The 24,112-nt window shown below is 39.4% G+C and overlaps 1 protein-coding gene across 2 annotated transcripts in view; it reads left to right on the top strand.

The window, feature by feature from the left end:
- Positions 1–11,385: 11,385 nt before the first annotated feature.
- The window catches only part of HECTD4 (HECT domain E3 ubiquitin protein ligase 4), a 220,630-nt gene continuing 207,903 nt past the window's right edge, over positions 11,386–24,112 (top strand). For both annotated transcript variants that reach the window (XM_037816632.1, XM_037816631.1), the window contains exon 1: positions 11,386–11,791. In XM_037816632.1, coding sequence (XP_037672560.1) covers positions 11,615–11,791 — 177 coding nt within the window. In that variant the 5' untranslated portion in view covers positions 11,386–11,614. The remainder of the gene's footprint in view (positions 11,792–24,112) is intronic.

Raw genomic sequence — 24,112 nt, 5'->3', positions numbered from 1 at the left:
AGTCCAGCTGCCAGCTACTTAATGACCCCAGACAAGAACTGCCCGAATTGGAAACATGTAAAATGGCTGTTTTAATCTAGTTTGACTTAATTGATAACTAATGCAATGTATGTATATGTATATGCATACATATGTTGGAAAAGATCTGGGAATTACGTAATAAATGGTTAATGGTCATCTCTAAAAGTACATTTGTATAACTTACCTGTATGGTCTTAACTTTCCAAAATGCACATGTTTTATAATAAAAGGTTATTTCTTACTTAGAAAAAGCAAATTGCAGGAAGTTATGTAACATATCCCATTTATTTTTTAAAAGTATGTGTTAAAAAAGGTATATGTATTTATATATCCATTAATTTACAGAAGGATACACAAATTTTTACAGACCATTATGGAACATTAGACTGAGGATTAGAGGCTTTTTGTTTTCAACTTATACCCTTCTGTTTGAATTTTTTACTATGGGAATAAATTATTTTAATGCTTTTTTAAACAAAGTTTTAATAAGTCAGTTTTCTGATCTTGTAAAGGTGAGAAACAGACTCATGCATTTAAATCAACCAAATGGTGGCTTCTTGGCAGGCGTTTCCATCAAAATACTGTGCTCTCCCCATTAAGCTTCCCTGAATCTGTAACTTTCATTGTACTTCCTTACCAGGCAATCAGGGACTGACCTGTATCTTTGTCCTATTCCACATAAGGAATTTGGTATTAAAGTCAACTGTAGGTTGTACTTTACTTTGCGATTCCCGCTGAAAGGGCTTCGAGTCTGAATAATTCGAAAGTGACAGAACATTGCCAAGTTAAGTATTTATTTCTATCATGCATCAGATCTCTTTAGTCCCAAAAGAATACTGTAAGCCAACAGCATATTTGTTTCTTGGATACCAGTTGTAGCTGATACTGCCCGTGCAACACTTCGATTCTGCACCTGTCTCTGCTGCTGGGTGTGTTGGCCACCAATGGTTCACACCATCACCCTTCTTTAGATGGCTGCCACCTTGCCTAGAGATACCCAGGGAGCAGCTCATGGCCAGTGACTGATGTGGGACTAGAACAGTCCATCCTTGCCTTGGTGCAGCAGCCCCGGTGGTGCCATTCGTACTCAAGAGCTCCCTGCGGGATCAGGATGGATTAGGTTTCAGCTGAAGCCACATCTTTCCCTGGCTTCTTCACTTGCCCTATCCTGTATCCCTTACTTCTTATAGGTATCTCCTAAAAGTATTCCCTCAAGAAAGCACTTGCACAAGAATCCCCTTCTCAGAACTGTGCTTGTAGGCAAAATGACCTGAGACCCCAGCCATGTTTTATCCTTTAGATGTCAGGTGATGTTGTGGGTTATGTTGTCTCAAAGGGTCAAATAATAATTAGTGAACATTTGAGTACTCTAGGCACAATTCTGAGCACATAGGCAAAAGCTTCAACAGACATTTTTTCAAAGAAGATACACAAATGGCCAACAAGCACGTGAAAAGATGTTCACCGTCACTGGTTATTAAGGAAATGCAAATCAAAACAATAGTGAAATAAAACTTCATACCTACTGAGAGCTGTGATAAAAAAATAAAACCCTGAAAGTAAGTGTTGATGAGGATATGGAGAAACAGAAACCCTCATACTTTGCTGGTAGGAATGTAAAATGGTGAAGCTGCTGGGGAAGAGATTGGTGACTCCTCAAAAAATTACATAGAATTATAATATGCCCTAGCAATAACATATGTCCGCACTGAAACTTGTACATGAATGTTTATAGCAGCATTTTTTATAATAGCAAAAGGTGGAAACCAAATTTCCAAGAAAAGATAAATGAATTTAAAAATTATACGTACATAATTGTAATATTGCTCAGCCTTTAAAAGGAATGAAGTTCTGATATATACCACTACATGGATGAACCTTGAAGACAGATATACAATTCCACTTATATGAAATAGCTAGAATATGCAAACTCACAGAGACAGAAAGTAGAGTGTACAGGTTACCAGGGACAGGAGGGATGGGGGGTTAATGTATAGTGGGTTTAGGGTTTCTGTTTGGGGTAATGGGAATTTCTGATAATGAATGATAGTAGGGGTAAGTTAACATTGTGAATGGATTAATCTCAATATTATGCTTGGGAGTGGCTGAGATAGGAAAAGTTTATGTTGGATATATGTTTCCATAATTTTTTTTTTAAAAGAACTAAAGAGACAATTAAATGTAATATGTGATCCTGGATGGGGTCTAATAATGCAAGAGAAAAGGCTCAAAAAGATGTTATCGGGACATATGAAAAAATTTAATTGGAATACAGACTGAACTTTATATCAATGTTAAATTTCTTGAACTTGATAACTGTACTTAAGATGGTTACATAAGTAAATATCCTTGTTCTTAAGAAATCTACGTGGAAGTAAGTATTCTCTGTTCAAGGAGGATGATGAATATAACCTATTCTCAGAGAGAGAAGGGAAGGAGGGAGGGAAGAGAAAGAAGGGAAGAAAGAGTAAATGTGGCAAAATGTTAAAATTGGTGGATCTGGGTATCTGGGTTGAGGGTATATTGGAGTTCTCATTATGGGTTTTGTATTGTTTTTGCAACTCTCCTATAAATTTGAAGTCATTTTTTTTTAAAACGTTTCTTTTAAAAAGATCCTTAATCGTATCTGTAAAGTCCCTTTTGCCAAATCAAGTAACATTCACAGGTTCTAGGGATTAGGATGTGGACATAACTGGGGGTCCATTATTCAGCCTAACTCATCCCCCAAGCTCTGGTGACCAGGAATGGGTGAGGAGGCCTTTTCCTGTCCAGCACCTAATTTGGATCTTTTGAGACCTTAAGTGCTGAACAGATTGATGTACCACTCTCCTCATATGAAACTCAAATAAAAACAATATTAAAGTGCAAAGTACATGTGAGGAAATGCAACAGTGTTCTGATTTTTCCCGTGATATTTTGTAAAAATATATGAATTACTTGGAGAGTGGGTGTGGAATAATTCATTAAAAAAAATCCCCTGAGTGCAGGTCAACTGGAAATGGTATAGAGGTTAAAGTTACAGTTTTGAGGATCAGATGGACCTGGATTTGAATCTTGGCTTTGCTACTTTACCTTTCAGATAATCAATATAATAATAATCGCAAATGCTACAGTCCCATGTGCCAAGCACTTAAAGTATATAGTTTCAACTCACCAAATCCTTACTGCCTCCCTACAAGGCAAGTTCCTTTATTGTCACCATTCCCATTTTCCAGATGGGATAACTAAGGTACAGTGAGGTTAAGTAACCTATTAAAATGGGATTTAACCATGCCCTCTACTGCCTCTCATATTATTGAAACAGGATCTTGGTTCAGTTAATCTCTCTACCTATGGGATTCCCTATAAAGAGATGACCTGGTGTTAATTAATTTATTTATCGATTCTTCAAATCTGTATCAAGCATTGACTGTGCCAAGCATGTACTAGGGTGCGTACCAGCTCGTGTGTCTCACAGTGTAACAGGGGAGACAAGCATTTAATTTTTTTTCATTAATAATTATTTAATTGCACCCAAGAAAAGTAGTACTAAGAAATGGTATTGGGAAATAGGGAGATACATCTTGTCTGGGGGTGTCAGGCAACTTCCCCATGAGGAAGCTGAGACCTGAAGGTTGGGTAACAGTTTGTGAACCTAAACAGGTGGAGAAGGGCATCCCAAGAAGGAACTGCAGATGAAGAGGCCTAGCAGTAAGACCAGACTTTTTGAAGAAGTTGAAAGAAGCCATGGTGGCTTACTTAGATTACGACGGGCACTGGCATGAGAGGAGGTGGAGCAGAAGAGGGCTGGGAGCGCAGGGCGCGTGCAGTACATGCAAATTGGAAAACAACATTGTGAATAAATTTTTGCACTTTTTTTTCCTAAACATCTTCAAATTCATTCAGCACTAAAAGTCATTACTAAGCAACTACTTTATTCCATGCACCGTGTGCTAAACACTAGGGACTGAGGGATTAACCACAAAAATCTCAGTGGCTGACAATTAACAAGGACGTATCTTCCGCCTCCGCAAGGTGAGCATCGGCGGCAGCGACTCTGCTCCAAGGCTGCGATCCGTGGGGCTCCAGGCTGTAGCTCAAGGGTCAGGCCTGCCCACAAGCCTCGCTCCGGCTCCAGCAGCTACCCCAGCCTAGAACTTTTCCACGGGTGCGACGCTGTGCCAGCACAAGTAAAACCTCTGCGCGCGTCAAATCCGCTACAATTCCACCGGCCAAGGCAAGTCACACGGCCGAGCCGCCTCCACGGGGTGGGGACATGTACTCCACCTACTCTGGTGGGAGGTTCAGCGAAGTCACATAACAAAGGGTGTGGGTGCATGATTTTCATCAAGTGAAGAACTGGGAGCACTATTTGCAACCTACCACGGAGCTACCGAAGCAAAAGTTCGGAGAAGGAAACGAACGATGGTATATTCTGTAAACTACAAGTACTTGAGTGTGTTCCAGGTAGAGGGGACGTGAGGAGTGAGAAGTAACACTAAATTCCAACAAGAGCCTGATCTTGGGGATTTTGTAGCACTCTATCAAGGGAGACCACCACAAGATGTTAAAGCCAGGGAGTAAATTGATGATCATATTTGCATCTTAGAAAGATCACTTCATTGGAGAATGGTTTACACAGGACACAAGAAAAGCCCTAAAATATGTTAGTAATGTAGACAGCTGCAGGAATCTTATCAATTCATTGATTTTTTTTACTAATCAGAACTTTCCATGGGAATTTATTTTATTTATTTACTTATTTTATGGTAGTAACATATACCATAAATTTGCCATTTTAACCATTTTCAAGTGTACAATTCTTTCACAACGTTGTGCTACCATCACCCTTATCCACTGCCAAAACTTTTTCATCACTCAGAAACTGCACCCATTGCCCCCTTCCCCTTCAATGGAAATTTTTATGAAAAAGAAACAAACTGATAAAAAAATAAGTAACTTCCAGGGCACATCCTGGAACAATCCTAAAATTGTGAAAAACAGAATTGTGAGATACTTGAGTCCTTATACTGCTTCAACTGAATTCCTTCAGGACAAGGATATTAAGAAGAAAATATTCACTCCTATGCTCACCTCCTGATATCTGTTTACTGTTTTCTTCAAGTTATTAGATGCACACATATACATGTTCCTATCAGTGCATGTAAATTTCTGTGTTGTGATATTCTTTATAGAATATTACTTTGTAAACATTTTGTGTTGCTGTCAAAGCTTCATAATTCTCCTTTTCAATGGCTGTGTACTATTTTATTTTAAAAGGTGCTTCATTGGAGTTTTAAAAATAGCTGAGAGAGAGATATAAATAGAATGATATAACGTAGCAAAAAATTAAAAGTTGGTAATTCTGGGCATCTGTTTACAGGCTATATCGGAGTTCTGTGTATTTGTTTTGTATTATTCTTGCAACTGTCTTAAGTCTGAAATTATTTCAAAATAAAAGTGTTTCACAGTGGGGGGATATGAATATTATAAACTAATAGCCTTATGAATTGTTTTGCTCTGAATTATCTGATCTCTGGCCCTGCTCCCCTAAACCTGTTCCTCCCTTAATATTCCTTTCTCAGGAAATCATACTTCCATCTTCCAGGCAGGTGCCTCCCCTCACCCCCCACTTCTCCTCAAATACCAACATGTTTCCGTCTATTCTCCCTCCCCAGTTGCTTTCGAATTTACCCACTTCACTCCACACCACTAGACGGTCACCTAGTTCAGGCCACTCTACCTCTCATCTGGATTCCTATGACAGTTACCTGTCGCCACCCTACACAGTAGCCGGAGTAATCTTTCTAAAATGCACATCTACTCCTGTCATTCCCCTGCTCAAATTTCTACAGCGATTCCTCACTTTCCCTTGGGGAAAATTCCTGGAACATAGCTCACAAGGCCCTTCTTGTACAGGTCCCTGCTTTCCTCTCAAGCCTCAGTTCTCTCCCATCGACACCCTGGCACTAATCTATGCCCTGCATTTCTTCAGCTAGAAAGGACCGTCTCTGATACTGGTTTGTGGTTAAGAGCTCTGGCTAGGCTACAGAACTAGCTTCTCTGGGTCCAGATCCCAGCTCTGCTGCTTTCCAGATGTGAGGTCTTCACCTTTCTGTGCCTTCATGTCCCCATCTGTAAAATGGGGGTGGCAGTGGTGGTATCCTGTTAGGTTGTGGTGATAATATGTGCAGCCCTAAGACATAGTTAAGTGAAAATATTAGCTATTATCATTCTGGTCTCTATTCCACCCTTTTCTCTCTCACCTCCTACCCTTTGCATGTGCTATTTTAATGCCTGGAACACTCCTCTCCATCACTATCCTTTTCTCACTTGAGTAACTCCAATCATCCCTCTAGATCAGGGTTTTTCAGCCTTAGCACTTTTTTTTTTTTAAAATATTCATTTTATTGAGATATATTCACATACCACACAGTCATATAAAACAAATCATACATTCGATTGTTCACAGTACTGTTACATAGTTGTACATTCATCACCAAAATCAATCCCCAACACCCTCATTACCACACGCACAAAAATAACCAGAATAATAATTAAAGTGAAAAAGTGTGCTTCAGGTTTTAAAGCAGGGAAGGATAGTGAGGCATTTGCCTTGGGCCCCAAATTTAAGGGGCACCAAAAAACTCAGGAAATAGTATTTGAATGCAACAGCCTTAGCACTTTTGACATTGGGGTGAATAGTTCCTTGATGTGGGGTTAGTTCTGTAGGGTGCCTAGCAGCATCCCTGGCCTCCGCCCACCAGATGCCAATCACATCACCTACCCATTCTCCCCAAAGTCATGATGATTAAAAATTGTCTCCAGACATTTCCAAACGTCCTGTGGTGGGCAAATGCAAAATCACCCCCTCTACAGAGCTACTGCTCTAGATCTCCTTGTCTCCCCAAGATACAGTTTAGGTGTCCCTGCCTTGTACCCCCAACTTGCTCCATCATAGACAGGACTTCCTGCCCTGAAGCATAATTACCTGATTTTGTCTTCCTCCCCTATTAGATTTTAAGCTTCTTGAAGTTAGGGACTTATAAGAGCCTAGCAGAGAGTAGGAATTTAGTAACTAGTTGTTCGATGAAACTTTCCGAAGGTAAATTTTGAGGATTAGAATTTTAGATCAATAAGAATGGTTTTATTATGCCTTTTGTGTATGTATGATATGTATCTAATCTCCAAAGTGCTTCCCCAAAATCAGCCATGCAAAAGATGAAGTGTTTACCCCAGAGCTTCACCATTTCCATCTCTGGTTTCAAATTAAAATCTTAATTTGACTTAATAAGTGAAAAATGGTGCCACATTTAGAAGTATCCAGCACATATCAAGGGTTTCCTATGTTCCAGGTATGGTGTTAACAGTGTTGTTCATAGTAACTTATTTGATCTTCACAAAACCATATGAAGTAGGTACAATTTTAAGGAGGGAAAACTGGGGCACAGATAGAATAACTTGTCCCCTGATGGAAATGGGACCCAAATCTGGCAAGTTTATGATCCAAACAATACACACACTGTTTCACATAAATGTTTTTCTTTGGTTAATATCTCAAGTTCACATTCATTTACTGAACTCATACACATCAGTTACCAGCTTTAATCACAACATCCTCAGGGAGCCTTCCCCACCCCTCAGACCAGGTCCCCGGATTTCTCATCCCCTTTGTTCCAAGTCACTCTTCCCTACTGTAGGCTTCATAAGGGAAGGAACCAGCCTATCTTCTTGAGAGTTGAACTCCCATATCTAACACATTCTCTGTGAAAACATATAGTGTTGGCTTTTCCTTTTGTGCAAGCTCTATAATCGTATCTTTTGCCTACTTTTCCTTTGGGGACGACCCATTCCTAAATCTAAGTTTTGCAGATGGGAAGGAAGTGCTTGCAAATTCGTAAGTGAGAAGCAGAAATTCCCATGCAGCAAGGCCTTTGATGCCCACAAGGCGGCGCTAAAGGACCTCGCATCTTTCAGAGCTCCGCGGTGATTTCTCCAAAGAGCAGAGCTGCACTTAAAACGCTGCTTCATCTTTGGGCTTTTCATCAAGGTGAAGGCCGTCCCTCAGTTATGGTAATACAGTGGCGCTCCGAAGAAAATTTCACCCTCCTTGTTTTCAAATATCCCTTCCATTTCATTTCCTGTCCCTGCTGCCTCATAGACCCGCCCATGAGTCAAAATAATATTCTTCGAAATAAAAAAAATGAACAAGGTCTGTCAGATCACTTGGAAAAAAACGTTTTGAGTAGGTGTGTGTGTTTCCTCTTTGAGACCATGATTAGTGAGATGGAAATAATCAATCTCCTCCACAGTTTCTGTCAGTGTGCGTGTGTGTGTGTTTGTATGTGTGTGCATTTAGCAGCTATGTGCATGTGTTTTTTCAAAGGCCTTAAAAATTAACATGGTTGCTTAGTCTAAAACTATCTTTGAGCTCTATTAAGTTTATCAAGGATCACTTATCTTCTCACCACATTCACATTTCTGGGGGCCCAGTAAGGATTACAGCCTATTTTAGACAGTCAGCTGGTGCAGAAAAGCCAACAGAAGGGAGAGATATTGCAAAATTCCAGAGGGGCCCCAGCTCAAGCCAAGGCCAGTGAGCATTACATCAGCTGCTGACAACAAGCTTATTGCCTCTTGGGGAGATACCTCCCAGGAGAAAGGGGAAACTGAGGTCCAACTTACTAATAGCTATACTTACTGCCTTCTTCATGCTTCCTCTTTGCTTCCAACTTGGGGCTGCCCAGTTAACACCTTCTCTTGCTCCATTTCCCAGCCTCTTCCCCCATTCTCAATTGGAAGAGTAGAAAGGACAGTTCTAAAAAAGAAGGAGGCAGAGGAGGAAGAGGAGGAGGGGGAGGAGAAGGAGGAGGAATAAATCATAAACCATTCCTTTCTGTGAGTGAATGTGTGCATGTGTGTGTTTGAGATCTTGACTAGGCTAAATATGGATTTTCTGCCTCCAGGCTTCCAGCATAAAGTTCTTTCAACCAGAGACTTTCTTTGTCTTCTGATCCGTTCTAGAAATGTCCACTAAATGGTTTCATTTCCAGAGGGGGTTCTATAAATATTAATTCATTAGTTGCTTCATCGTGGTGGAGGCAGCCATGCAGTCCTATGACTAATTAATTACTGTTGCTAAAATATTAAATAACGATTCATTATGCAGTCTAAAGACTCTAAGACTCAAAAGCATTAATTGGGATGAAGGACAATAGTTCCTGGTCATCTTGACTCCTGGTTCTGGAAATATAAACATTAAGAGCAGGAGAAATGTACTCTGAGCTACCCACGATGGTTATTTAGATTAGAAACTTGAGCATTTAAAAGTTGTGATGGTGGCATTGGTTTGGAAGCTGCTGGAAAAGGGAATAAAGCAGTTTCCTGGAAACAGCCAAAATAAGGCAGCTGGGGTTATAGAATCAGATAGACCTGGGTTCAAATTTGAGCTTTGGTGTTTACCGGGTGTGTGACATTGAGCAAAGTATCTAACTGAGCCTGTTTCCCTGCTGGAAGCAGGGAAGATAATCTACCTCTCTCAGAAGTTGTTGTGAGGATCAAGAAATCAAGAGATGGTGAATGAATAAAAGGACATCTGTATCCCTTTGGAGTATTCTTTAGATGTGTGAGAATAGCTTTGAAAGCAGGAAGTCAGTTTTTCAAATGTTATATATCATCCATTCTATATTCTATATACCTCCCTGACTTGGAAACTACTAGGGGCTTAACACATGCTGTGGAATGAAAATCATGAAAATGAAATTAGCAATAAATATAAGGCATAAGAGATTGTTGTAATGGTGCAATATTTAAGAATTATTTATTTGCAAGGGAGGTAGTGCAGGATGGAGCCAGTTATGGGTTCAAATCTCAGTTCTGCCAATTCCTAGCCATGTGCAAGTTCCAATTCTTCTGAGCCTCAGTTTCCTGTAAAATGGGGGCTAGTAACAAATACACTGCATGATGTTACAATGGATAAACGAATGGATGTGCTCCGATTCCTATGTGTTCAATAAGTTGGTTTTTTTGTAATGATTTTAATTTTTTTGCTTTTTCCAAAAGCACATGTTCAAGGAAGAAAACTTGGAAAATGTTAAAAAGTATGAACCACAAACCCCCAATCACCTGTAAATGCACTGCTCACCTATAAATGCACTGCTCAGATTCACCAAAATCTTAATGGGCATGTTACCTTCACGGTCTTTTTATTCTATACCTATAATCATACATGCATATTTTTTAATTCAATCTTACTGTAAACACCATTAAATATTTAAAATTAAATTAACAATGCTCATTGCTATTTTAACCTGAATTTTTTTCCATTTAGCAATATATCATGAACTTGTACCAATATTTACTTGTATCAATATTCTTCATAAAGATGATTCTGAATGGCTTCATATTATTCCATCTTATGGATATAAGATATTTTAGTTAACCAATCCCATATTGTTGGGCATTGAGACCAATTATAATTTTTCCTCTTATAAACAATATTGAGTTTGACATCCTGTATATATGTCTTTACCTATGGATGATTTCCTTTGCAAAAGTCCCTCAAAGTTGAATTGCTGGCTCTGTTCATAAATGATTTTCTGCTTTGTTTATTTTTTTAATTATGAAAGTAATAGAAAGGAACAGTCTAACCTCATCCCTTCCAGATCCATTCCATTCTCCTATGACGCTTACATCAACAATTTGGTATGTATTTTTCCACACATTTTTTTCTACATATATAGTATTTTTCTTTCTTGTTTTTGTAAAAATGGGATGGTGTGCATATTTTCAAGGTGTATGTCAATCAGTGTTGAATAGTGATGGGCTATAATAATGGCCATAATTACCATTCGTGGAGCATTTACCAAAGTGCCAGCCATTGGGTCTCAACCCTTGTGGCAAGTGTTTTACTTCCCAGGTTTTGGGTGCATATCAGGTACTAGGCTTTTCATTAAATACAAGCACCTACTGTGCGGGAGGCGTAGGGCTAACACCAAGTGCTTGTAAACGAGTCTGGCGCACGCACTCTGCACCAGACTTCTGCATGCATCTCATTTAAACATGAAAGCAAGGAGAGAACCTCCATGCTCTCCCCAGGGTGCGGGCCCTGGACCGGGCGAGGGGTGCATACCTGAGTAGGGAGGGGCCTCTTCTCCCTATGGGCTGCAGACCCCGGGTGCCCCCGTATAACTAGGGGAAGGATGGGGTCGAAGAGGTCAGTCCGAGGGCAAGATGGAGAGAGATCGGTGCCTCCCAGCCGACCAGACTGCGGGATCAGCGGCACGGCGGGCGGGGCCAAGGGCGGGCGGGGCCTGTATTGTCCGCCCCGCGGGGCATGCCGGGAGCCCCGCCCCCAACATGGCGTCTCACTGACAGTTGGCTGCTGAGCGGCGGAGGCGGATCCTGCTCCTCAGGGCGGCGGCGGCGGCGCTGACTGCGGGGCCGGGGTCTCCGGGCTCCGGGTGTGGGGGATGGCAGCTCGGGCCATCTAGGGCGGAGCTGCACGGGCGAGGCTGCGAGCGGGGCGCTGCCATGGACTGGTGACCGCGGCTCCTGCTCTGGTCTCCGCCGGGCCGGGCGTGTGATCCTCACCGCCAACCCCTCAGCCGGGGCCATGGGCTCCTCCGCGGCCGCAGCGGCTGCGGCGGCGGCGGCCGCGGACTCGGCGCAGTGGCTCTCGGTGAAGGAGGAGACCATTTTCCTGCACGACGGGCTCATCCGGGTCACCGACCTGGCGGAATTGCCCAGCGAGATCCTCGGCGCCCCGGAGGCCGCCGACACCGACCTGGAGGTGAGCGAGGCCGCCCCCCGTCGCCGCCATCAGATTAGACCAGCCCGCCTGGCACCCCCGGGGTCGGGCCCTCCCTTCTCCGCCACCTTCATCCCCCCGAACCCCCTCTTTTGCTGTCCTGGCAGGTGTCAGTGGGCGGGGGCGGGGGCAGGTGGGGTCTGCAGCCCTCCGCTTCCCTGCCTCCTCCCGGCCGCACGCCCGCGGGGGATTTCATTTGCGGTTTCATTTTGAACGTTCCGACACCCAGCATTTTATTAGATTATCACCCGGCACGGCCTTCATGCCCCGGAGGAGCCGCGGCTGCCTGCCCGTCCCTCTGTCCCCTCCCCCACGGATCCTCCCCGGGACTCATTTCTAGGGCACACCCAGGTGGTTTACCTGGGGGGAGGTTTTTATTTTAATGCTGTACACCCCCTTTTCCTTCCCCGTTATGTGTTTATTTTTATTTTTATTATTTTTTCGGAGGAGAGTAGTGGCAGCTGCCTGTCCGCGATGGGCAATCCAGCAACTTCTCCGTGTTGTGCCTGGGATTGACACGGGGCCTTTGTCAGGAGAGCGGGCGGTGTGGACCAGCGAGAGGGATGCTTTAGCGGCCCTCGGCAAGCTCTCCTGCAAAGGGTCACGGACGCTTTAGGCCGCAGGGCCCTTTTTAGGGGGCGGAGAAGCCCAGGCTTAGGAGCCGTGGCAGGTGCAAAAGCAAATTTCAGCAATTCTGCCCCTGGGTTTGGGGACAGAAGCAAAGCAAATGTGTTTGGTTGATGGGAACTTTCCACGGACTTCACTTGATTTCATGTTAGCCTGGAGGTGGGAATACTGGCAGTACGATTTCTTGGAGGCCCGATGTTGACCCTAATCACCCCTCCCATCCTCCACTTTGTGGGATGACATTTTAATGTATAGGTAGCATGAGGTATCATGAAATTCTTATGTCGCAAGGAAGTCTCTCTAGGGTAGGACACAGAGAAGATGGCCTGTCTTCTGTTTATAAACGGAATGCGAGGAAATCTTTTGTGTTTTGCGGTTTTGCATGCACTTTGGCTTTCAATACAATGAACATTTATAGAAGTGAATTAAAACCCACTACTGTGTGTTTCTGGGAACGGCAGTGATAGGATCGTGTTAGCCGCGACATCTGGACGTGCCTGAGATGCGAATATCTTCCACTGTATTTTTGTGTCTGGATTTGAGGTTGCCTCAGAATTCCTATTGTGAATTCTTAATTTGCTTATTTTACAATCTGGCCACCAAAAAAGGGAAATTCCTAACACAGAGTCGTAGTTTTATTGTGTCTCACTCATTTGGGCCTATTCTATAAAAGCAAGATGTATATGAATGTCTTATTTGCATGAAGACTCAAGAGATATTGTGCTGTGATGTTGGAATCTTTTGATTCAGTTGACTGTTGTGTGTACGAGATGGGCAGAGGATGCTCTTTGTTCCTTGGAGATTAATCCAAGTTCAAAAAAAAATTTATATCTGTGTGTTCATTAATATTATATGGTAGTAAATATTTATAAAATTATCTTTAGGATTAGAAAGAGTAGGAGTAGTTAAAAATACCTGAGCTATTAACTGGGCTTTCCTAAGATGTTTACTGTGTAAATGTAATGAGTGAATATGTCAGCTGTTTCCATAAAAGAGTGATTTTAAAGGACAGAATCTCTCTGACCTGATAAACTGAAAAAAAAATTTTTTTAAATTTACGGTCTGACATGGCAGAAACCAGTATGCTCATAGGTGATAAACATTTCTGACTGGCAGTGGTGAAGAGTGTGTTTTCCATTTCTTTCCTCATATTATGCAGGCTGTGTGGTATAGGAGAAGTGGGTAGCCAAGAATGTACTTGTAGCTTTTAAATTTATGTTTACATGGGTATATTCACATTTAATTAATAATAATGTTGATTAAATGTTTCCCTTGTGTCAAGCCTTATCTTACTAAATTCTCAGAAGGGCCCTAGGAATGAAATATTGTTACCCTACATTGTAACAATCATAAATATTACACCCATTGTACAGATGAGACATGTAAAGTACAGAGCCAGTATGTGATCTGCTCAAGCTGACATGGAGGAGAGCCTGAACATTAACCTAAGTCTGTCGGTGTCAAATGCATCTGCTCCTAGTCATGACACTTCACTGCCTCCATGTATGTATGACATTGATATTTGTAATTTTTTTTTTTATTTTTATAACTGGGTACAGATGGAGTAATAAACATATCTCTATTTTCTAGACTTTCTTTTTCATATTTGAGGATTATTAGAAGTTTATCGATTTTTTAAAAAGTTTATTGATTTTTTTAAACTTTTGAAATGCTAACTAGAGAGAAGTTATCTGAGACCAGAGGAGTTATGACTTGGTTACTGTAGCACAGGCAGTTGTGGCAGAGCACAGGGCTAGTGCCTGGCTTTCCTGCCTTTCAATTCCAGTGTTCTTTTCACTCTGCTCATGGTTAAATGTCAACGAGAAAAAAAGGATCCTAAGAAGGAAATCAGCATTGTCTTGGCATTTTAATTTAAGCGTGAGTAGAGTTTTGAATTAAAAATTTCTTCCCAGTGAATTCTAAACTGAAGGTTCTTTTTTTTTTTAAATAAAAAAAATAGTGTTTGATCAACAAATACATTCAACAATTATTTGTGGAATTCAGAGGTGTGCTGGGTACTGTCCTGGGTGCTGGGGATATAGCAGTGGATGAAAGAAAATCCTTGTCCTCAAAACCCTTTTATTTTAACCGCTGAATTTTACACTTAAAAATGGTTAAAATGGGAAATGTTGTCATATGTATGTTACCAAAATAAAAATTTTTAAAAAAAGAACATATTGCGTGATTCCATTTATATGAAGTTCTAGAACAGGCATAACTAATCTGTTCTGTTAGAGTACCCTGGCAGGTGAGGATAGTGACTAGAAGGGGTCATGAGGGGAGGTTCAAGGGGGATTGTTCTCTCTCTTCACCTGGGTGCTGGTTACCTGGAGTTTACACTTAAGATTTGTGGACTTTACAAAAGTATATAAAATTTAAACCTTTTAAAGAATTTTAAAAATAAATTTTAAAAGTTCAAAAGAAAGCTTTTATTTTAGGGTGAGGATATAGACAATAAATAATCAAATGTATAATATGACATATATAGTATGTCAAATGATAAGTGCTATGGAGAAAAGTATGACTGGGTAAAAGGGATGGAGAGTAACGTTGAGGTGGCTCGGTTTTTTACGCTGGCAGTAAATTCTAAACCGAAGGCCTGGTATGGCATTTGAGCAGAGACCTGAAGGAAGTATGGGGGTGTACCATATGGCTACTGGGGAAAGAGCATCCCAGACAGAGAGGACAGCCAAGTCCCTGAGAAGGGAGCATCCTTAGTAAATAAAGGGGGAGAGAAAAGTGATAGAAGCTGGGGTGTGTGTGTGTGAGCCATGCTGATTAAGTAGGGCGTTGTAGTTAAGGATTTTGGATATTACTCTGAGTGAATGAAAAATGCAGAGTAAGACTTCTTTTTTTTTTTTTCTTGGTCTTTAAAATAGCTATCTGTATTTTTTTTTTAAATGCATGTTGTTGGCAGAAAGAGAAAACATGTAGAAAATTATCTTTTGAGTGAGTGTTGAAATAAATTTAAGAGAAATTTCTGGACATTCTAAAAGGTTTCTGCTTCCTGTTTCACTTTTCTTTACAAACACCAGGCAGGGACAGGCATCATGCATATTGATCTTGACAGGTAAGTTAACTGACTTGCCTGAGGTCATAGCTGCCCAAACTACTTCTTACCCCATAGTTTAGATTAATTTTGATTTCAAGCCTTTTGTTTGGTATTTCTTATTTTTCCTTCTGCTTGTTTAAAAGAAAACACACACACACACACACACACCATACAAAGTCCTGAACATAAAATAGTCACAGCAACTTTATTTGTGATTGCCAAAACTGGAAACAGTCAAAAGGGCCATCAGCTGGTGAATGGATAAACAAAATGTGGTATATCCCTACAAGGGACCCCCACTCCACAATATAAAGGAATGAACTGTTGATGCAACATCCATATACAAGTGGAGGAAGGCAGACAGACCGGGGTACACACTGCATGATTCCATTCACAAGAAATTCTAGAAAATGCAGGCTAAGCTGTAGGACAGAAAGCAGATGACTGGTTGCCTGTGGGTGGGAGTAGGGGCCAGGAGGGAATGGGAGGGATGGATTACGAAGGTGCATAAGGAAACTTTTGGGGGTGATGAATATATTCTCTATTTTGATTGTGGTGATGGTTTCATGGGTATATATATGTCAAAACTCAAAACTGTACACTTTAATATGTGCAGTTACTGCGTGTCAGTTATACCTCAGTTTGTTGAAAATGGGACAACAACCCTCAACAGACTCAGAATGCCTTACTGATATTATTTAGGAAATAAAAAAGGCTCAGCATGTTTTTTTTGCTATTTAAGGGAAAGAGCATTTGGGTTTGGGGCCGATTAACTGAAATAGTCAAGTAGAATATACTGATATATAAAGTATACTGATATACTCAATATACTTAAGTAAAATCTTTGAGACGATATTTATATTGATGTTGATCTGTCTCCTAGGAGGATAGCAGGCTGTTTACCCTTTGGGCAAAATTCTTTGCAAAGTCTTTGTGTACTTTTACAGGATTCCAAATTCTAGACTTGGAGGAGTGAATAAACAAGGTGAATAAACACCTTGTTCACCAGCAGGATTAATTACCATGTATCCGCAAAGCACTGGAATAAGAATCACTGAATCTTGGTGCAGTGTTCTGTGAGCTTGGGGGAAAGGCCTTACAAGCTCCCAGGCTTGGTTGTCTTTCTGTAAAGTTAGAATGAAGTACCTGAGAACTGTGGGAGGCAGTATTGCCTAGAGGTTGAAATCAGATTTAAGCATATAATTACCATGTGACCCTGCAATCCCACTACTAGGTATATATCCAAAATAATTGAAAGCTGGACTCCCAACAGATATTTGTACACTGATGTTCATGGTGGCATTATTCACAGTAGCCAAAAGGTTGAAGCAACCCAAGTATCCAAAAGATGAATAGATTAACAAAATGTAGTATATACATACAATGGAATATTATTCATCTGTAAAGAGAAATGAAGTTCTGTTACACTCGACGACATGGATGAACTTTGAAAACATTATGCTGGGTGAACTAAGCAGATGCAAAAGGACAAATATTGTATGATTTCACTTATATGAAATATCTAGAAAAAGCAAATTCATAGAGCGAGAAAGTAAATTACAGGTTACCAGGGGTTGGGAGAATGGAGAATTATTGCTTAATAAATTTCTCTTTGGGGTGATGAAAATGTTTTGATAATGTATGATAATGATGGTAGCACAATATTGTAAAAGTAATTAATATCACTGATTTGTACACATGAAAGTGATTAAAATGGAGAATTTTTTTGTTGTATATAAATGTTACCACAATAAATTTAAAATAAAAATTAGGTATAGGAGTCAGACCAGGAATGAAATTCTAGCTCTGCCTCTTGTGACCTTGGGTGATTTCTGTACCTTTAGTAAGCCCTGGTATCTTCTTCAGCTGCGACGTCTTTGTCATCGTCACCATCTCTACCACCACCATGACAACAGTGTCAGCATAGTGCGTGCTTACAGCATGCCAGGCTCTATGCTAAGCACTTCACACCCATTATCTCAGTTAATCCTCAGAAAAACCTTATGAAGTTGGTACTGTCATCTTTATTTTATGAAAATGAATGAGTTAGCCGAGTCACAGAAGTTAAGTAACTTGACAAAGGTCATACCCTTAGTTAGAGCTGAGACTGAAAAAGATCTGTCTGTCTGACTCCAGCCCAGGTCCATGCTCTTAAACCATTGTTAGACTGCCTCATCATCTATAAGATGGGGACAATAATAGGGTTACTGTAAGGATTAAATATGAATCTGCATGTGAAGTACTTAGTGCAATGTCCGGTACATGGTAAAGTTTCAATAAATGGAAAGTATTATATCATAGATTCTCAAGGTTATTTTGAGGATGGATGTGATTATGTATTTAAAGTATATGAACTGTCTTCAGCTGCCCATTGCATATGAAAGCAAAACTATCAACAGTATTGTTTTGTTCTCTAACAGTGGAGATGACTTAAATTTTTTGGTGATTCCTTTGGAATTTTCTTCTTTCCCAATTTGTTTGCAGTATGGCTAGGCAGATGAGATAATAGGTAGATAGTCTTCATTTTCGTTTTAAATCAGTTAGGCACCTATGGTCTTGCTAAATAAATCAATTTTGATTATTATCTATCTTCTTGGCTTCCTTATTGACCTTCACAAAACACCCCCCATTGGCCAGGGTTTCTTGATGGATTGTCGTGCACCTGTTCTTTCCTAGACTATAAGGTACCAGTGTTGATAATTAAGAAAAGGCCATCAGTTCTTGAAAGTGCCCCATACTATTTATTTCCTCCGCCTCTTTCCACCTTGTTATACAACAGTGGTGTGGGGTGAACACAAGGAGTGTAGTCTGCTTTGCAGTATGTTTAGCCAATAGTTGTAGACAGATGTTAAGTAACAGTAGTTGATCAGTTACAGGACAAATGCACAGTTATTTCAAAAGTAAAGCAGACTGCATTAATTTTACAATTATTACTTTGATCCCATATTTTAAACACAGTTTATGTATTCATTAAAAATTTTTAAAGTGAGTATTACATGAATACAATAAGTGCTGCATAAGACTCCAGATATACCACAGGCTATTTAGCCATAACCCTAATGATGGGTATAAGAGTTTCCTGTTGCTGCTGTTACAAATTAAGTGGATTAAAGCAACACATTTTTTCTCTCATGGTTCTGGAGGTCAGAAGTACAAAATCACTTTCACTGGGCTAAAGTCAACATGTAGATGGGTCTGGTTCCTTCTGGAGGCTCTGAGGGGAGAATCCGGTTCCTTGTTTTTTTCAGTGTCTAGTGACCACCTGTATCCCTGGGCTTGTTGCCTCTCCCTCTCTCCTCAAGGCAGATACCATCAATCCCTGCTTCCATGGTCACACTGCCTTCTCGTCTGTCTCTGAGCCTTCTGCATGCCTCTTATGGGACACTTGTGTTTCTATCCAGGGCTCACCCGATAATCTGAGATAATCTCCCCTTTTCAAGATCCTGAGCTTAATCACATCTGCAAAGTCCCTTTTGCCATATAAGGTTCCAGGGATTATGACCTGGTTATCCTTAGGGGTGACTATTCAGCCTACCACAAGGAGTATTTTGGTTTGGTTTCAGTTTTTTACTACTAAAAACAGTTCTTCAGTACACAGCCTCGCATGCCTCCTTGTGCACATATGGGAGTATTTCCCTAGGATAGATCCTGAGAAATAGAATTCCTGGGTCATAGGTGACCATTTAAAACTTTAATAGCCACTACCGAGTTGCTTTCCAAAGTGAATGAACCAACATATACTCCCAGTGTCTGATAGGACTTCTTTTCCTCACACCCTCCTACAGACCATATCAAATGCTTAAACTTAGCATCTGCTGAAGCCAATGGCTCTTGCTCTAAAAGATGACCCCAGTAGGGTACCTGGAAATGAAGGCAGAACCATGGTCAGCTGAAAGAAGCCAGAGGTCTCTGTTAGGGCTGTATGGCTCTTATCCCTTCATTTCAGTGGCTTGCTCTCCTTAGACTCCTGGCAAATACTCATTTTGGTCAGTAATCCAGTTATTACAGACCATGTCCATATATAGGCAGGGTTGAGCAACAACTTCTTGTTCTGAGATGGTGTGGGGAAGCTGCCAGAGGCCAGCAGAGCCAGAGAGCTGATCACACAGGGAAGAGATGTGTTGGCTCCTGAAGTGTGTTCAGAGTGCACAGCAGTTGTTAGGCAGACTAGTTGGATTCAGATCCCCTTAAATTTTTCTGCCTTAGATGCTAATATAGTGAGTAATTCCACATTTTTGCACCTGTATGAAACATTGTTGATATTAAGTGAGTTCTATGCTATGCAAAACTTTTTTTTTTAATTTTAAAGAAGTAAACATGGACATTGTAGAAAATACAGAAGACATATGAAAGTGTAAGAGAAAATATACCCTGTGATTGCACCATCCAGAAATAGCTCTATTAATTTTTTACTATTTCCTTCAACTCACATTTTTATATATGTAAAATTGGAATTATATCCTATATGCAGTTTTGTATCCTAATCACTTATTGGAAGCATTTTGTCAAATTAGATTTAAAAACATAATTTTATGGCTGCATCAAAGTACTATAATTTTCTTGTTGGATATTTCTGCTGTTTCTTCAAATCTGCTTCAAATTTTAAAGGAAAATTCCATCTTACAGGAAGCTAAGCAGTTTTTAGTATTTAGAGTGTTATTTGCTTGATAAAGTTTGATAAGCTATAAATCGGTAGTGGTTATTAAAATATGTTTCTGCAGCCTATTAATATTAACAGTTATACCATTTAAAGGGATTTTTAATAGTGCTGTTTATTTCCTCTCCCAATAAAGATTAATATTTGTATGGAGCTTTGAGTTTATAAAGTGCTGTTAAGCAAGTTGTAGAATAAGTATTACATTCCATGATGGGACATTTTTGGAGTGGACATATTTGAATCCCTAGTGTTTCTTCTGAAACCTGTAGTTGGCTAAATTACTGGGTCGTAGCACAATTTGTGGCAATTTCAGATTAACAATAAGAAGATGGGTAATTTGCAAACTATTTTCTGCAAATTGTAGGTTTAGTAATACTAATAACTACAGATGCATCATTCAAGTAGTGGTTTTATACCAACAAAATATTAACATTTAGCTTGCATTTGTAATGTGTCTTTTCTGTGTTTAATGTATTTGTTTTGTGCTCTGTAATTTCCAATACTGATTTCAAAAGAACAAAGTCATATTAGATGTAGCTATTTATGGTACAGTAAAAGTCAGTATTGATGTATTTGTTTTTCTTACTGTTGAGATGAAATAATTAAGAATATTAAAGGAGAATCTATAGGAACATGTTTTGATCAAAACATGCTACTTAATAGAAGAATTACCTTCTTTATTTCTTGATACTATTTCCTTCCTAATCATTCATCTAGGAAGTTGCAAAATGAGAGGAAATGTAAAAATGTATTTGTGGAACTTTGGAGGAAGCATTTTTTGGAAGAGCTTATAGTAAAGAAAGTTTTCTTTCCCTTAGAAGTTCTGGACCTGGAGTCCATGGACTCCAGGGGGTCCATGAATATAATCTAGGGTTCTGTGATCTTGGATGGGAAAATTTATTTCTATATTTTCACTAACGTTGAGCTGAAATTTAGCATTTCCTTCAATTATGGGTGTAGTCAACAAACTCCAGTAGTATTGGCAGTACCTGTGATTTTGTAACCAATAGAAATCATAGACATTTTCATATATTGCAGTTGTTGCACATATCTTGAAACATTGTTTGTGCTTACCACCACTTAGAAATTATGGTAATTACTAAATCTGTAGCTTGATCTTGTTACTCAATGTATGGATAATGAAACTCCTATATTATATCACAAATTTGCTTTTGAAGTATTTTGATACTATCTTTCAATATAATTGGTTTCTTGTAATCCCATGTACTTTATTTTATGCATTTAAAAATGTTATCTGAGAAGGGTCTATAGACTTTACCAAACTGAAAGGTTAAGGGTCCCTGAGGTACTCTCTTTTTCCCAGCATCTCTACCTTTTTAGAAAAAGTTTGCTGAAGACCTGCAGAGTTTGCATTTGTTTGAAGTTAAAGTGACCATATTTTTGAAAATGCCTTAACATTTTCTGTGGTAGGAAATGTTATTGTCTTTCAATTTTTTTCCATTGCCTACTAACTGAAAACTAATAGCTAGTAAAGGTTTTCTTGGGTGATATGATTTTTGCTCATTTGCCAAACATGGCATTGTTAAGAAGGAAGCGATTTGAAACAAATAAAATATAGTTAAGAGTGACAAGTAATCCTTTCTAAATTGAGCATTTTTAAAAATTCACTGAACATTTTGGAGCCCCAGCCCCCCCATCTGGGGAGAATGTTGGTCAGCTGAAGCTATGTGAAAAAAATCCATTAGTATACTTCATATTGGTATCTTACAATGCTAATATAGGTCAGTTTTCAACAAGTGGCCTCAGGCAGTAACAGTTCCTATCTCAGGAGAAACACTATTTTTTAAAAATCCAAAGTACATTTTGCCTTTGTCTTCTCTGTAGAGTACAATTATATTCTTGTGATTTCTTTCATTATTCAAAATGTTATTTTACGGGTATATCGTCAAGATTCCCTGAGTTTTATTTAAATAGCCTCCAGAATTATATTGCCTGATGGTAGCCACTAGCTAAATGTGGCCATTGAGTATTGAAACGTCACTAATTAGAATTTTGAAGACTGTGTACAAAAAAATGTAAAATGTATAAGTAATTATATTTTAAATTGATTAAATGTAGAAATGACAATATTTTGAGTATAATGGGTTATAAAATATATTAAAATTAATTTTATCTTTTTCTTTTTAATGTGACTACTAGAAAATATAAAATTACATATGTGTCTCATACTACATTTCTGTGGGACAGCACTTTTCTAGATAGAGGTCAGCAAACTATGGCCCTCAGGGCCAAATCTATCCAGCTTCCTGTTTTTGTAAATAAAGCTTTATTGGAACACAGCCAGCCCATTTGTTTACATATTGTCTATGGCTGCTTTCATGGTATAACCCAGAGGTGAATGGTTGCAGTGGAGCCCATATGGCCCACCAGCCTTCCAGGGGCACTGTGCTGGCTACTTTCGTATATACTATTTTCATTTCATCCTTTCAGTGGCTGTGTGAAGCAGGTAGAGGAAATATAATTTTAGGGGAGGAAAAAAAAGGCTTAGAGAAGTGAAGCTATTTTTTCAAGGTTATGTAATTAGTAACAATAATTCTGATTAGTGACATTTTAAGTGCTCAATGGCCACATTTGGCTAGTGCCTACCATTAGGCAGTATAATTCTGGAGGCTATTTAAGTAAAACTCAGAGCATCTTGACACTACACCTGTTAGTTAGTGCTAGGATTAGGACTCCAGGTCATTTCCTCTGAGTGGTTTCCCACTATATCTCTGCTTTAGGTAATACTTGACCATAATATGGTGTGATCTCTGAGGCAGTAGTTAAATGGAAGTGCTACACAGCCCAGCCATAGATTACGGCCAGAGTAGACTTCCTAAAGCACTGTCAAAATACCTCCTTGCCCAAATCTACAGTGGCTTTTCACTGCCTGCAAGGTAAAATTATAATTTCTAAGCATAGAGTTCAAAAGAGCTATAATTATTTGGCTCCTTTCTATCTTTTCATTCTTATCTCATTACTCTGTCCCACTTCCCCTTGAAGTGACCTATAGTTTGCAAACTCATCTTCTGCATTCTCTTCTATAGTCTTGGTTCATGGGGTTCTGTTGCATTGGGAACTCCACCCGTACTTTTTGAACACTTCTCTTTATCCTTCAAGATTCACATCAAATGCTATTCCACCATGAAGTTTTCATGAAGGCTTCAGTTAGAAGCAGTCACCCTCTCTTCTATATTTCCATAGCATTGCTTTATATATATTAAAGTTATTTATTTTGGCACATTTGGTCTCCTTTACCATTTTATAAGCTCTTTAAGGGCAGTCACCTTCTTTTGTACGTCACTGACTACCTACTAATATAGTAGGAGCTCAAAAATTGGATATTGATTGAACTGAATGCCAAAAAGGGCTTTTAGAATCAGAGAAAAGATGTGATTTAATAAATAATATCCTAAGTCAAGGACATAGGTTAGGAAACGTTAATGGAGAATAAAATAAGAATAGGTAGTTATTTTTGATGAACTAAAGTAGTTCAGGTAAGACTTTAAGAATTTTAATTGCAGTTAATATTTGCATTTTGGATAAGAGAAAACATATCCCAACAGTTGTAATAAATGTTAATGCTGGAATGTGGATACACAATATGGGATTAAGATCTTTGGTTTTGTATAGCACATAGTGAATTTTGCATGGAGGATAGTGAGTTCCCAAGAAATTCTTGAAAAACAAGGTTAGATGGAGTTAATTGAAAATATTCTCCATTATATCTAGTTCTGAGCTGAAGCTTTGACCATCATTCTAAAAATCTTAATGAATTTGAATGTTTAATTTAGCTATTCTGTAGATAGGTAGTGAACTTGAGAATCCTTTATTTTGAACATTTCCGTGTAGAGATTTTTTTTTTTTCCAGAGTTTTCAGGGAACTTAATCTATTTCCATTTACCATCTTTTACTGTGTGCCTTGAAGACTGCACTGTCATAAAGTTATATTGTAGAATTTAGCATA

The sequence above is a fragment of the Choloepus didactylus genome, chromosome 23 (assembly GCF_015220235.1).
Source record: "Choloepus didactylus isolate mChoDid1 chromosome 23, mChoDid1.pri, whole genome shotgun sequence".
NCBI classification, from domain to species: Eukaryota; Metazoa; Chordata; class Mammalia; order Pilosa; family Megalonychidae; genus Choloepus; species Choloepus didactylus.
This window is presented reverse-complemented; position numbering and strand designations above follow the sequence as displayed.